The sequence below is a fragment of the Oculina patagonica genome, unplaced genomic scaffold, assembly GCF_052425735.1.
Source record: "Oculina patagonica isolate OP01 unplaced genomic scaffold, crgOcupat unplaced92, whole genome shotgun sequence".
Lineage (NCBI taxonomy): Eukaryota > Metazoa > Cnidaria > Anthozoa > Scleractinia > Oculinidae > Oculina > Oculina patagonica.
Genome location: NW_027558822.1, coordinates 1 through 14,936, shown reverse-complemented (window position 1 = coordinate 14,936; position 14,936 = coordinate 1). Strand labels below are relative to the sequence as shown.

Sequence of the window (14,936 nt, the reverse complement as noted above, 5' to 3'; positions counted from 1 at the left end):
TGTTCTCAAAGAGTGGGTTTGAACTTTTACTAACATTTTATTGTTGTAACTGACTCCTTTTCCGCTAGATTTCTGTCAAGTGAACGGATATAGGTGAGTCCCGCCCCAGGTTATTTTTAGGTGACGCCCTATTTTTTTACATTCTTCCTGGTCATTTTGTCTTTTTATATATCTTTCCAGTGTAACTAGCCTATAAAATAAGTAAAAATAAAGTTGTTGTTGGGGTACGTTTATTAAAATCTCGACTTGTTGACTTCGCTTTATTTGAACCCAGCATTTATCCAAGGGGTCGATTTTTTTGGAATGAATAATTCCGGGAAAATATGGCAGTGTAAAAGTGGCTGACTGTTGGAAATTTAAAAAAAGAATCTCTTTATTCATTCTTTATTTACAAAATCAAAGTTTTCACAAAGAGAGAGAGTGACTTCATCCATTATATCGAACGTCTAAAGAATATTCGCTCTTGTGACACCGAACTAAGATTACGTTATCTTCGTACATGTCACGCATCAAGAGACGATGTTCAGTAAAGTCTTGTGATGCATGTTAAAGTCTCTTGGTTTTCTTCAGTGGATTTTGGTCCAAAAAGACTGCTGCTGTTCTTCTTTTTCTCTATAATTGAAACAAAGCAAAAATATATTTAAAACAAGAAACCTTTGAAAGAACTCTGTTTTCACGTGATGTCATTAAAAACGCAAGGCCTCCTGAGTTTTTCTCTTTCATCGGCAAAAAGACGTCCTAAATATATATTTTCTTACAAGTTTTTTAACTCGATGGCATCCTTTTTCAAAGTTCTGTATTAGAATTTCCGAGTTTTCACACCTCGCAACATCAAGATGGCCATTTTGGTGTTCTTATCTTACTGAAATGTCAAAAGATTCTGCTTACACGGAGTAAACAACTTGCGGAAGACAGGACAATCAAGACGAAATTAGGCTTAAGTCTTTCTTCGTCTTTCTTTCTTTCTTCTTCCAATCTGGGTAACGGTAGGTATGGTTAGCTTAGTCTTTGGTTTGGACAACCGACGCAGATGGCCCAACACTTACTTATCGATACTTCGATCGGGATAGAGCAACACTAACGGCCTTGACTGCCTGGAATTGATTATGTCATAATGCAAATATCGTGCAACTGCACACTAACCGCATTTGGAGTGCCTGGCGAAGGAGTCACCGCGTCTATAAGTGGAGTAGAGGAAGGTGCTGTAATTTGCTGAAAGATAACAGGACAAAACAATTTAATCAAGGATTTCTAACATCACGAGGGGATCAGGAAGGTCAGTTAGAACTTGGCGTGAAGCAAAGAATTGACCTGAGAAGGTTTCATACTGATTGTTAATATATACACGAGTGATATTACTAAGTTATTGCGAGTATGTGTATTACTATTAACTGCACAAAATGGCTGGTCCCGTGCGGGAATTTCATTCAATGCGAATATAATTAACAATGCCGGAACAAGAGAACTTTTGATTTTCGCATTTATTCCCTGAAAAAAAAAAAAGGAAACAAAACAACGCAACGACCTGAACAAAAAACCCAGTCCATCCTAAATAAAACAAAAAATATCCACAAACCACTTTGGGAACAGCAGTAACAGCTTCAACAGGAACTGAGAGAAAAAGAAAAGAAAGGTTTTTTTGTTTTGCTACAGATTGATTGCTTACAATGAATCTCAAAGCTAGATGTTACTGGCTAGTAGCTGCGGGTTGAGATGTAGATAAGTATATCACTGGATTGTAAATACAATCGTAATATAACGGCCATCCTAGGGCAGAGTTAACTATGGAGGTTTCAATTAGAGTAAAAAGTATGGATTGGCGGTAGCCGTTAGTGGAGGCTCGATTGCAGGAAAAAGTTAAGGAATAAAAATAATAATAATAAATTACCTTTATTTAGACACGGTAAGGATTAAAGATATAGGCTTGTGGGGCCGTGTATTCCCGATCGAATTGGAATTTGAAAGTGTTGGTTTTTGTGGAGGGAGGAAAACCGGAGAACCCTGAGAAAAACCCTCGGTGCAAGGACGAGAACCAACAACCAACTCAACCCACATATGACACCGGGCCGGAATCGAACCCGGGTCACATTGGTGGGAGGCAAGTGCTCTCACCTCTGCGCCATCCCGGCCTGCTCCCCATAATTAAAAAAAAAGAAACGCGCACCACAAAAAACAGCAACAACAACATTCTTTAAAAGTAAAAGCATAATAATGATATGTAGATACCGTTTATGGTGGATATATCCTTTCCTAAGGCTTCCAGACGATGCCTGTCGCAAAATAAACAGTGAGATAACTTCAACATTTGATTTTATAAACAAAAAGCCGCAATTCCCAACGGAAAGATTATTTTTAAAAGTCACTCGAAATTGCATCACCCGGCAAGATTTTGATGTAATTGTGGCCATAGAAATGGTAGCAGAACTCTACACGCGCTCTTATTACTGCTGTCAGCATATATCTTTTTTGCTAGTACACCAATACTATTCCAAACAATAATAAATAATAATAATAATAATAATTATAATAATAATAATAATAATAACAACTTTATTAACGTGTCAAATCTGTAGTAGCTGAGGGGAAAAGTCCCCTCTACTAATTGTGGACACCTAACCTGCCTAACTAAGAAAACGTAATTAATATATATAAAATAGAAAATATTTAAATACATTTAAAAAAACCTAAGTACAAATATATTAAAATTCTGTTTCCCGGAAATTCCAGAAGCAAAATCAAATGGAACTGACAGTTCCCGGAAATTGTTTTCGAAAATTTGGGTCTACCTTGCGAGGTTGTCCTCTTTTCCGGAAATTTTGGAAAAAGCTACCATTTTACACTCAGCCTATGTTCCTTCGGCAGAAAATTTAGCGATTTGTGCGGCTGAAAGCAGTTACATGTGTAAGGAAGCATTCTTGAAACTCCAAACAAAAAAATTCAGGTGAACTCGCGCGGTTGTTTTTCGTTGATGTTTTGCAGGCGGCAGCAAAGAAATGTACAAATATTTATAACACGCGTGTAGGCTTCGCCATTGTTTTGCTCATTAAACCTTTTTGGGTTGGCGACGTTTTCGTTGCTTTTAGTGTGCCTTTTTAGGCACACTAAGGTCCCTGTATTTGTGGCCACGATGTCATTCATGGCGTTTATTTTCAGTGCTCGAAATGCTTTTTATTTGCAAAAATATCGAACTATATGTGCAGGAAACCGGCCATAAAGCATTAATTTAATGCACCGTAGAAATTTCCATATTAGACGCACAACCTGATCATATGCAAATTTTGTTTTGCCTTCCGTGCAGTCAACCGGAAAAGTTGGAAAATGCTGTTCCATTTGTCACTGGAATTTTCCGGAAACTCAAACCAGAATTTTTGGTCGAATGGAAAGCGCCCTATATTAAAATATAAAAATTAAAATTTAAAACCGTGCAAATTAAAAAAATTTGCACAAAATTAAAAATTAATTAAAAAATTTGCACAAAATTAAAAATTAAAACCGTGCAAAGAAAAACTGAACTGAACGATTTTGGGGGCTACGTTGATGTTTACAGAGAAAGTACCAGATTCAAGAAAGCTCTGTTTTAAATACCCCGTTTTAAAGATTCTCCATTTTAAAGATTACCTATTTTAAAGATTCCTCATTTTTAAAGATTCCCGTTTTAATTGTTCCTCCTTTTAAACGATTTCTGTTTTAACAAGATTTCCAACGATTTCCTATTTAAAAGATACCTGCTTTTAATGCGACCCAATTCTCTAGGTTCCCAGTTTGAAGATCCCCTGGGCCCATTCCCCGTTCATCGCCCTTCCCCCGTTTCCCGCTTTCTGTTTTTAAGATAGCACTTTTGACCATGTTCCCTGTGTTGAATACTTGGCACTTACTTCAAGGATTGTATTTCAAATTCGCAGTTTCCAGCCGCCTGCTTCAGGTCATATAACAGAATCATCTCATTTCTGCAAAACAAACTTAATTAATAATATACAAGGCGAGGGAGTTTACACAGCAACATTAGTTTGACTGGCGGAGCTGTGACCGTTTTCCAGTCATGCTAAAGGGGGCACTTAGCAGTAAATCCCCCTTTTGGCATTGTTGCCACTGAAATAAATTGAAAAGGGTTCAAAATACCTGCACTACTATTATCAAAAGAGACAAAACGATATTTTCTTAGATAATACACACCCAGTTCAAGACCAGAGAACAAAAATTGTATAATGCCAGTATATGGCTTATGTAGGACAGTGTACACAAAAACACATGCAGTTTACTGTAAGATCGAATTTTTACCTCAATTCATTGAATTGGTGGCTTATATGTTCAGTTGGCATCGGCATAAGATCTGACAAGAAAGCAACAATATAATCAATTCAAATGGCTAAGGATGGAAAACGTTAACTCCAGTTTGACAGAGGTGTTACTAATCATGTTATTTTTGAGTAGCAGGCAGTTTTTGTCCACTGACATTACACCCTCAGCTTGATTCAACAGCTCTTCCACTATAGCCTTTGTATAAAACGTGTTAACCTTCCCAGCTGGTGTGTAATTTTTGAACACCTTGTTGGTGGTAACATGCTACATACAACATGCATTGAGTGCATGCGTCATAACAGGCCATGTACCTTGGCTTCAATACAAATATATATTGAACAAAATAGAGGGAATGTTTACCTACATAGAAGACATTAATTTACATGTTAGGCGTAGTGTGCCCCCCCCCCCTCCCCTGCAAATTTTATTCCATAGCAAGTTAGCAAATGCGTAGTTCTCCTTTTATGATTAGTCGAATTTTTAAGTCTAATCTCAGTGGCAGTGTTTTTGTGAAATTAGCTATTAGTTCTTTATCGTTCAACAGCCTAACTCAACCATCACAGTATTCTGCAAACAAACTAGGAACACAATTATCATACAGGTACTCACCAACTCCTAACTCTTCCAAAAGTTGTTCAACTGCCTTTGCTTTTTTGGTTCCTACAGATCCTGGCATCTTCATCTTAAAACAACATATTATGGAAAGGGTGAATAAAGTGGAGGGATCAAGTCTCAGATGAAAATGATTGACAGAAGAAACACTAGTATCTACATTCAATAACAAGAGGTTTAACTTTAGCAGTGAAACAGTTGAACAAAGCCAGCGACAAACCTTTAACAAACTAATGTTGTGTGAAATGAAAATGAAACAGTTGCTCTTACCCTGCCACTCCGTAGATACACACCAGCTCCTTTACTCTCTGGAAACTTGACTCCTGATGATTCAGCCTGCAAAAGATTAGAAAATGTTATCCACTGGCATTTGGAAAAACTAAGAGAGCTATTCTAACAGGCTGTGCCTGAGTACATGTACAGTCAAATCTCTCTAAGACGGACACCTTTGGGACCGGCCGCAGCTGTCCGTCTTAGAGAGGTGTTTGCTCTCTAGAGAGTCGAAATAATATGACACCAGTAATTCTGAGGTAATAAAGCTAAACCTTTGCACAATTCAACAAACCTTTACTAACTGCAACAACACTAAAATAATAAAAGGACCGTATTTGCTTGTTAAAGCAAAAGTTGAGAGCTTCTACAAACTATAATACTGTAAGTAGAAAATGACCTCTTTAGTGTCCATACACATAAGCAAAGAAGTAATCCGTTAAAGCGTCATTGTTTTTGGTTAGTAAGCTTGGTATGCACGTATCCTTAGGGCGCTGACTAACTTTTCTTAAGGTCGATTCGAAGTTTGGAAGTATTTTCACTAATAAAATCTGTTCATGATAAAAAAAACACTTCTCAAGTGTCCGTTAATTATTTCAAAGTGTCCGTTGTCCTTCTTAGAGAGGTGTCCGTCTTAAAGGGAGTTTGGTTACAGTAAAATGACTGAAAAACGGCAGGGACCATTATCAGGTGTCCGTCTTATGGAGGTGTCCATCTTAAAGAGGTGTTCGTTAAGAGAGAGTTGACTGCATACATGGCCATGACTTGTCAGGGCTTGTAAATAAAGACTAAATAAATATAAATGTGTAAGGACCACACCTCAGAACCACAGACAAGTATTAATGTTTACTAAACAGTCTGGAAAATTGAGTTTCAGATAATCAAGGTCATACTACAGTGTACACTGAATATCAAGTGAAATTACCCTAGATGCTGAGTGTTAGGACTGAACAAAAAATTATATTCTGATGGCTGTTAATAATCTAGGCTGTTGCTCAATCAATCAATCAATCAGTGAATGAGTCAGTTTCGAGTCAGTCAGCCAGCCAGCCAGCCAGCCAGCCAGCCAGCCAGCCAGTCAGTCAGTCAGCCATCCAGCCAGTCAGTTTGTCTGTCTGTCCGTCCGTCCGTCCGTCCGTCCGTCCATCTATCCGTCGGTCAGTCAGTCATATTGACTATCCAGTGACAGGTCAGTAAACGTTGCATGTGCCTACCTTGACAGGTTTGTCTGCTAATTCTCCTTTCTTTTTAGTTGGCTTTTTTTTCACTGGTTTCTTGTCCCGTCTAGTAAAAAAAAAAAAAGGAATTAAATAAACACTTACAAGCAGGGATATAGCTTGGAAAACGCTAAGCCGGCTCATCAACAAGCCCACCTTGCTTTTCTGGCCTTGGCAGCTCGAAAAGTCTACCTAGTAAGTCTTTGTTTTGATGTGAAATTTCAGCTAGATTTAAGTTGAGTGGATGCCTCACACAGTCAAATCTGTACTTAGTAGACACTGTTAAGCAGATGGTATTCATTAAGACAATGGTAGCTAAGGTCCCAAACAATTTCCTTTATTCCCCACCTAAAACATGGCTGAAATGGCCTATTACAGTGTATTTAAAACCTGGATTCTCAAATTCATAAATAATTCATCAAGTTGAAACAACGGAATTCAGAACTGTGACAGTGGTTTGGTGGCATAAAATGTGTGGTTCCAGAAAATATCCATACCCCCACCACGGAGGGAATTGGAAATTCCAGAGGGGTGGGGGGGTCAAGGGCCCAGGAAATTCCGAAGAGGAGGGGGGTTGCCACTGAAGTTACGTTTCCAGACAGTCAAGTTTGATGCAGTGCAAACTAGTTTCAAAAATCGTTTCTTACCTACTCTACAAATGTTTTACATAGCAATAATAGCACCCTGGGTTCTTGATTCACAATCGCTTTACATTTAAAACGGGTTTTCTTTCTCCTGAAAGCACACTGAAAGCAAATAATTTCACTGAAATCCTCCATGTTTGTTCGTGGATGCGGCTGCCATTACTTGTTACCAGTCCCCCGAAACTTGTCACGTGGTTTGACCGAAATGCACTGGTGTCAAGCATTGCTTGTTTCACGTTCGATGGAAGGAAAATCGTCCTTGTTTGTGAAAAGTTTCACGTTTATTAGCGATGAAAATAGTGTAATGATGTCAGAAACTCGAGATTAACTTGTTCTTGTTATTTCTGGCTATTTGTTTGTAATTTTCCTGTTAAATTTTGCTTTCTCAGCGAGCATTAGCGATTTTCCGATCACGTCTACGGTGAATGTTTATATCAACACTTTTCAAATCCGTGTTCTGATACATTTAGCGGTTTTCTAAAGCGATTGGAATAAAAAGGGATGGAAGGTTATACAACAAGGTAATTTGGCAAGTGACTACCAGATATTTTGTCTGTTTGCTTTTGAGGAAATTTCTGTATTTTGTCTTCAACAGTACACGTATGTATCGTTTTAACATATCTTCCGATCGATCAGTTACACACTATAACTGTTTACAAGAGAGGTGGCCTAACATTTAGAGCATTGTACAATTTATATTTTTTCCAGAGGGGCTGGGGGGTACGCAATATACTTTTGGAAATTCCGGAGGGGTGGGGGGGTTTATTTTTCTTAACAAAACGGAAATTCCAGAGAGGTGGGGGGTCTTACGTGAAATTCCCTCCGAGGTGGGGGTATGGATATTTTCTGGAACCACACAATTAAACTATTTGTTTTCTTTTTTACCATAACCCAATTTTAGTCATAAATATCTTGATGGAGAAACATATTCTGAGAGTTAAGTATCTTTCAAGAAAGACAACACGAGGAAAAGTTTTCACTCTTCACAAAACTATGTACACTGTATGGCATAAAACTTACTTAAATCTGTATGAGTCTGCTTGGTTCTCGGCAGCTGTGATGAGTTTCTGTAAATCCTGCTGTTTCTTTTCCCTCTCTTTCTTTCGCATTTCAATTTTCCTTAGCTCTGCAACAAGCATCTCCTCTTCTTGTACCTTACAGTAAAAGTTCAGAAGTTTATTATATATGTAGCCTTTCTCAAATATCTGTAAGTTTGCTTATTAAGGTTACTATTATAAGTGGCTACTAGTTTAGCGAGCTCGACAAAAATCGCTAAATTCAGTGCTCGCTAAAATTTGTCTCGGCCAAATTTAATACTCATTAAATTTAAGTACCACTCCCATACCAAAGGGTTACAAAGCACAGTCAATTTGAAAATTCTTTAAAAAAAGCCAGCAACTTTGTTCTTTCTGGCAATGCAAATCTTTTACTGAACATTTATTTCCATCTTAGTTATATGTTCATTAAAAACTGGATTACACTAACTTTTTAATATTTTTAAAAATCGCTTAATTAAATAAATTATCGCAAAATCTTGCTCTAAAAAAATTGCTAAAATTAGTAGCTGCTAAAAATAGTAACCGGTATTCCCTAAAAGTACATGCTGCTAATTTTTTCTTTAGTTTAACATTAACACTTTCGAGTTATGGTGCACACAGGAAGTTTTGAGAGCACAAAAGAAGCATAAGAGTTGCTCAAGGCGATAGCTGAGAGCAACTCTGCCTTCTTGTGCATTAATTTTGTCATAATTTACATGGTTGAAAGCTGTACCTGCTCTTGTGTACGGTTAAACAGCTTTAAAAGTTGTCTTTTTCTTTCTGTTTCATGCTGACTGTCATACGGTGCAGGCAAATTCTGTGGTTCTTGACCTGGAGGAGCTCTAGCCTATAATATTAACAAGCTCAAAATTATTCAATCTTTCTTTCTTTCTATTAAATTAAAAAAATAATGTTCAAAAATAATGTTTTGAGAAGGATCAAAGACCATATATCTTAGTTGATAAATTTCTTTATTCTACATGCAACAGTCTATGCAACATGTAATTACCATGCCAGCTTGACAAGAGTACGGTAAATTACTAAGGGGATAGCAGGGTTGTCGCTGAGGGCCGGTTGCCGGCTAATTTCACCAACTGAAAGAGAACTTAGTGTCCTGAAATTTCTCATGAAAGCAAAGACTTACGTAAACTTTTAGAGCTGCCAAGACCAGAAAAGCCACCTGTGCTTGTTGATGAGCCGGCTTAGTGTTTTCTTAGCTAAATCCCTGGGATAGTTAACTAGTCCGGCGGCTTAGCTCCTGAATTGTGCGATTTTTGATACAAGTACCAAACTTTGCAGGATTACAAGCATTCGCATACTAATCAATTCTTGATATAGTGCCAACGCCAATTTCCCATTTTCAGCTGGTAAACAGCAATGAAATTTTCAGCCGAGAGGCCCCTCCCCCACGAAGTACTTCTTCTGTACTTTTATAAACCTTTTATTGTAGATTTTTATTCATAAATACAGAAATGAATGCTTTAAATTAGGCTTAAAATTGTTTTTTTTTTACCATCTGTTTTATACCAATAATTTAGTTGGAAATTATTGCATGGGAAAAGATTTTTCGTTCCCCGCCCTCTGCTCCCTTGCGTCTTTCGTTTTGCGCTAACGTCCAGGTCTCTCGTGATCGGTGAACCGTTCGCTAACAGAAGAAATATAGGAAAATATAGGGCTGTGAACAGTCTAAATTACAGCATCTCATTCTAAATTTTGTACGTGCGACTTGGTATCACTACCTGACATAATAGTATTTGTCTATAAACCAGCTGCTCCTGCTAGTGTCAATTTGAGAACGATCCTGGAAAGAGTCCAGAGGCGCGCCACTCGCTGGATACTAAGAACTAGAATCAGCAAGATGTCCTACAAACAACGACTGCTGACTCTTCGCTTGCTACCACTAACATATGACAGGGAACTGAGAAATCTTTTATTTCTCTATAACTGTATTTCTGGATACACTGACCTAAATATTCATCGATATGTTACTTTTGTCACGCATGGCCGGTCCCGCTCTAAGAACCCCACCCTCGGACTTAAACCTGCTTACTGTAAAACCGCAACTTTTCAAGCTTCTTTTTCAATAGAATTGTAAAACCTTGGAGCACAATCTGTAATCTCGCCCCTTATGACAAATTTTCTAGCCTTAGTTTATTCAAATATTTTCTGCGCGCCACTTTTTTTACTTTACTGGACACTACCTGTGATATTGACATGCCCTGCACCTGGTTCCTCTTCCGTAACTGCCCTTGCCACCGCTCTTAATTTTTGTGTCTAATATTATCTGCATCTTGTTTTCTAACTATAGCTCTAAGTAATCAATTAGATTTTTAACCATAAGTTTTAACTATAAGTAATTAATTAGATTTATTGTATTTTTTTAAATTTAAGAGTTTTATCACCATTCTTATTAGTTTTTAAGGTTGCGCCTCGCATGGGTAACATTATTTTCCCGTTATCGCAATTCCTTTTTGGTCCTTTTCTTTTTTTAATTGTTTTTGTAAATTTTGAGACTAATAAAGTTGATAGACAAAGAAATATTTCACGAAATTTCATTGATTTTAATAAATAGCGGTTTCCATGGAAACCGGTGGTTTTCAGACTTGGCACTATATCTGAAAAAACTTCTGTTGGTGACCACTTTCATTATGCCAAGTTTTATGCTTGTATCAAAAAGTGCACAATTCAACTAAAATTTTGAGCTAAGCCGCCGGACTTAACATCCCTAACTGCATATTGTCGAGTGGTAAAAGCACACTGGAATTTTTAAGAAGACAAGAGAAGTGCAGAAAGAAGCACAAAGTGCAGCTGAGTGTACATCACAATTCACAAGTGCTTATGGACATTGGACAAGGAGCAAGAAAGTTTACTGGGTTTTTTTCTGACATGCATTATAACTCCATAAAGTGTGAATGTGACATAGGCTGCATTGGCCAAACTGGCCAGTTGTAGTTCACACAATGTAATGTACATGTATATTTTACAACATATGTTGTACATGTAGTATGGAACAATAGTCATGAAACATTGTTTGTCCAATGGTGAAGATTTCAATCTGCTAACCCGAGAGGCTGAAAGGAAATCATGACTTTCATAACAGCCTTTCATAACAACAACTTACCTTAAGTAACCTTGTAACACAGCTGTAGTAGCGATCCTTTAATTCTTCAATAGTGCGAGACTGAAACAAAAAAAATATGATACTTTTCAACAGCTGCACACCTTCATAACCAATGGCCCATGATTGACTAAAACACAAGGCATCTTGAAAACGTCGGCAAGTTTTTTCAAGTTTGTTGATCGTAATCCATTTTAATCCTCGTCAGTTGAAATCATCCTTGGTTATTTTTGCGTTTTTATTACTCCTTTGTTGTTTTTCTATGTTAGACAACTATTATTTTGAGGTTTTCTTCAATTTGAAAGTAATCAGAAAAATGACTTAAAATATCGTGACACTGCTTCTTTAAGGTAACCGTAGACCTTCGAGGGGCAATTTTTTTGAAACCAAATTTTCTTAAGTCAAATCAATGATTACTTGTTGACCAAGAGAGTTACCGGTATCTAATTAAGGTCCCGGACAGGCCAAAAGAGTATGCTATGCCAATCATGCCAGTGGTGGAAACGGCTTACTTTACCTAACTCTTTCAAAACACACAATTGAATACATTATTTGAATAAGAAAACATGTCAGTAACAATAATACTGTAAAATAGAATTAACAAGGACACTAAATTTTACCATGATTACAATTTTAAATAATATGTATCTTTAGTTACCACAAAAGGATCTTCAATTTTAATTAATTCCATTTCAAAACCTAACAAAAGGAATACAAGCTTGATTAAACTGGTCACACTGTACCTGATGCTTCTCTTTGTCAAACCTGTCGTGAATTGTTATGAAACGAAGATCAAACCGTCTAAAATAAAAAGAGAAACACACATTTATTAACTGTGGCAAATACAAATATACATGTTTACGTTGATGTCCAATAATGTACAATTTACAGTCAAAATGATTTCAAACCAAAAATGTTTCTTCATTTATGTACATAACAATATTAGGCAACCACTGGAAGGCAAGAATAGCTGGCATGCAGCTTGCAACAATGTAAAATTAATTACCTGCAGAGATCAAACAAGTGATCAGTTTCATCTCGTGTCCATGTGGAGGGTGGCCCGTCATGGAGGTACATCTATGTATGTCAGGTCAGAGAATTACTCAGTAGGAGTGACATCAAGAAAATATTTTGAACATTGCATTTTATTAAGCAGCAACAACATGAACGGTGCATCTTTGGCCAAATTTTTTACTATTAAATGGTTCCTGATAGCTGATATGATCAAGAATGAATAAAAATATAATTAATAATCATGTTAAAGAATGAGACAACACTTCTCTGATCTTATTGTGTGGGCATAATCTCAAGAGTACATGCCGACATGTACTTCTGTACCTTAAAGCCTCCCCTTACATAAAACAACAACATTTTAATGACAGAATACATATTAACAAAATGCAATATTATGCTTAAGATCAATGCAAACTCAACCCTTTTATAAAACCTACAGTAACCATTTAAAATCAGGGTTAAGGCACAAAGAGTAAAGCACAAGCACCTTCAGGCTCACTCTATGCTTTTGTTACTTTATTGTACGCTTTGCTATGATTAAAATTACTTAATATTAAACCAACCTGGTACTCTTCATCTGTATAGCTTGGAACATTAACTTTCTGAGGATTTCAGAAGATAAACCCATTACCCTCCAATAAATTTTTAAAAAAAGACATTATAAACTACAAACAATCCACAGCTACACATGTACAAATGTAGTATAAAATGAATTTCAGGTCAAAATGAGTTCAAACTAGTTTGATTTCCATTTTCTTTTGAAAAAATAATAATTGTACCTGATTTATTACCATAATCTTTAAACAAAGAAAATTACAAATCAAACTATTTACTAGTTTGAAATCATTTTTTCCTGAAATTCATTTTAGAACACAACAGCTGCAGGTGTAAAGTACACACAGTCAGGTACATTAAGTAGAGGAAAGAACAAATTAAAATAATTAAACCTTCGCATCATCCTGATAGCTAAGTCTTATGCCCCAGAAAGCATTATATAATACAAAACAGTCTTGTATGCTGATACAATCCTCTGAGCATATTCCAGACTGTCAGACTGATTACATGTACATCCAGAGAAGGGTAAATCATCTGTAGTTTCACCTACCCAGGTACACTGTATGCATCAACTACTAAATAAATATCTCAGACTTACTAAACTGCCCCAGAAAATCTGCAAGGAATCCCGCTTGCAGCTACTTAGACCTTAGTTACCCAGATGTCAAGAGATAGAGGAAAAAAAAGTGAGGTATAGAAGTGACTGTTATGTTATTGTCACAAAAAGGTACTGATTAAATAGTCTAAGATAAAAACAAAATGAAAGTTTCTTACCTTGTTAAATCTGGCAAAAGGATACTCTTTTGCTTCATCAGCAGCTCTTCTCCAGTGGTATAGCATAGCACCATCTGTGCGAGCAGGATTTGTAAAAGACACCCACTTCCACGGCCTGACATGTCGCCGCCCCAGCTTTGCCTTCATCTGTTTGTATCCATGACTAGTGTCCGATGAAGCAAGTGGTGGCGAGTCCCTAAATGATAATAAGTGGAGAATGAAATCAGCACTAGTGAGTACAGTGAAACCCTGTTAATACTGCCACCAACGGGCCATGGATATTTGGCCGTATTAACGGGGTGGCCGTATTAACAGAGTAGGATCAAATTTCATGGCTGGTCTACTTCAAGTGACGTCTTGACAGATACATATCACAATTGACCTTTTAAACAACTGTTCTTTAATAAACATCACAACTGCAAATATACAGTACTATCATTAAAAACTAATGAAGATTAAATCAGCACATTTACAATTCATGCATGGAAAAATGAACATTACTGGACTGAACAGGCTAGCCACAAAACCACACATGTCAATGACATGACAAGTTACAGGCATTTCGGTTAAAAGAGTGTCATTCAATATTGTTTCCCGAGTACTGTATTTGTTTTGTTTGGTCAATCATTAAGGGCTATATTTGGTTCGAGTGGCCGTATTAATGGGGTAAAATTATAAAGGATTGTACAGGTTGGGTTTTCAAAATGTGGCTGTTGGCCGTATTAACGGGGTGGCCGCATTAACAGGGTTTTATTATAAGAAAATGTAAGGGCATTTTGCTGGTACAAACAAAAGTGGCCGTAATAACAAGGTGGCTGTATTAACGAGGTGGCCGTAAGGCGGGGTTCCACTGTATTAGCATCAGAGACTGAGCTAGCACATTGCTATGTGTTTTTAGCAGCCATGTGGTACAGATTTGAAGGTATTTTACGAATAAACTCCTGTGCCAGCAAGAAGTGTCATTACTTCCTTATTACATGAAATTTTCGCGACACGTTAATTTCGCGATTTTGAGGTGCGCATATTTCCCGACACTTAAATTTCGCAATTTTGTGAAAATTTTGTATTTTGAATCACTTTAATTTTGCGTTTTTGAGTAATACACATTTTACATTTCATTTAAAAAGGACTTCATTAATGAAAAAATAACGTCAAAATTAACAAAAAAGCAAGGGTGGGACTAAATCTCGGCAATTGCTACAACAGAGCAGTTAATGTCTACAAGTACATGTACACCTGTAGGTTATGCTTGTACGTGCATGAGCTATTGTTCTTGAGTCAATTGACGACAACATCTATTAAGATTGATAATTCCTTCCTTCAGTGGCACTAAACTTATTTTTTCTTAATTATTGAAATAATGTGAGTCACTTGTAATTTTCACGTCATGTAATGT

At 36.9% G+C, this 14,936-nt stretch overlaps 1 protein-coding gene across 1 annotated transcript; it reads right to left on the bottom strand.

Annotated features, from left to right (window-relative positions):
• Positions 1–366: 366 nt before the first annotated feature.
• On the bottom strand, positions 367–13,824 carry LOC144641414 (DNA methyltransferase 1-associated protein 1-like). Its single transcript, XM_078500430.1, has 16 exons — positions 13,541–13,824; positions 12,775–12,813; positions 12,204–12,274; positions 11,941–11,998; positions 11,201–11,260; positions 8,813–8,926; positions 8,063–8,196; positions 6,396–6,465; positions 5,182–5,247; positions 4,909–4,981; positions 4,279–4,330; positions 3,876–3,947; positions 2,227–2,270; positions 1,577–1,611; positions 1,144–1,212; positions 367–612 (listed from the first exon to the last, which is right to left on the bottom strand). The coding sequence occupies exons 1-16, from the start codon at positions 13,685–13,687 to the stop codon at positions 547–549; spliced, it is 1,170 nt and encodes a 389-aa protein (XP_078356556.1). The 5' UTR covers positions 13,688–13,824; the 3' UTR covers positions 367–546.
• Between the last annotated feature and the right edge of the window lie 1,112 nt (positions 13,825–14,936).

Bases quoted from the DNA above. Each gene is read 5' to 3' on its own strand.
- LOC144641414 (XM_078500430.1), bottom strand. From the start codon at position 13,687: ATGAAGGCAAAGCTGGGGCGGCGACATGTCAGGCCGTGGAAGTGGGTG. The intron at 6,466-8,062 runs GTAAGTTTTATG...TTTTTTTACTAG, and splicing joins GCAGACTCATACAGATTTAA to ACGGGACAAGAAACCAGTGA. The intron at 4,982-5,181 runs GTAAGAGCAACT...TGTTGTTTTAAG, and splicing joins TGTATCTACGGAGTGGCAGG to ATGAAGATGCCAGGATCTGT.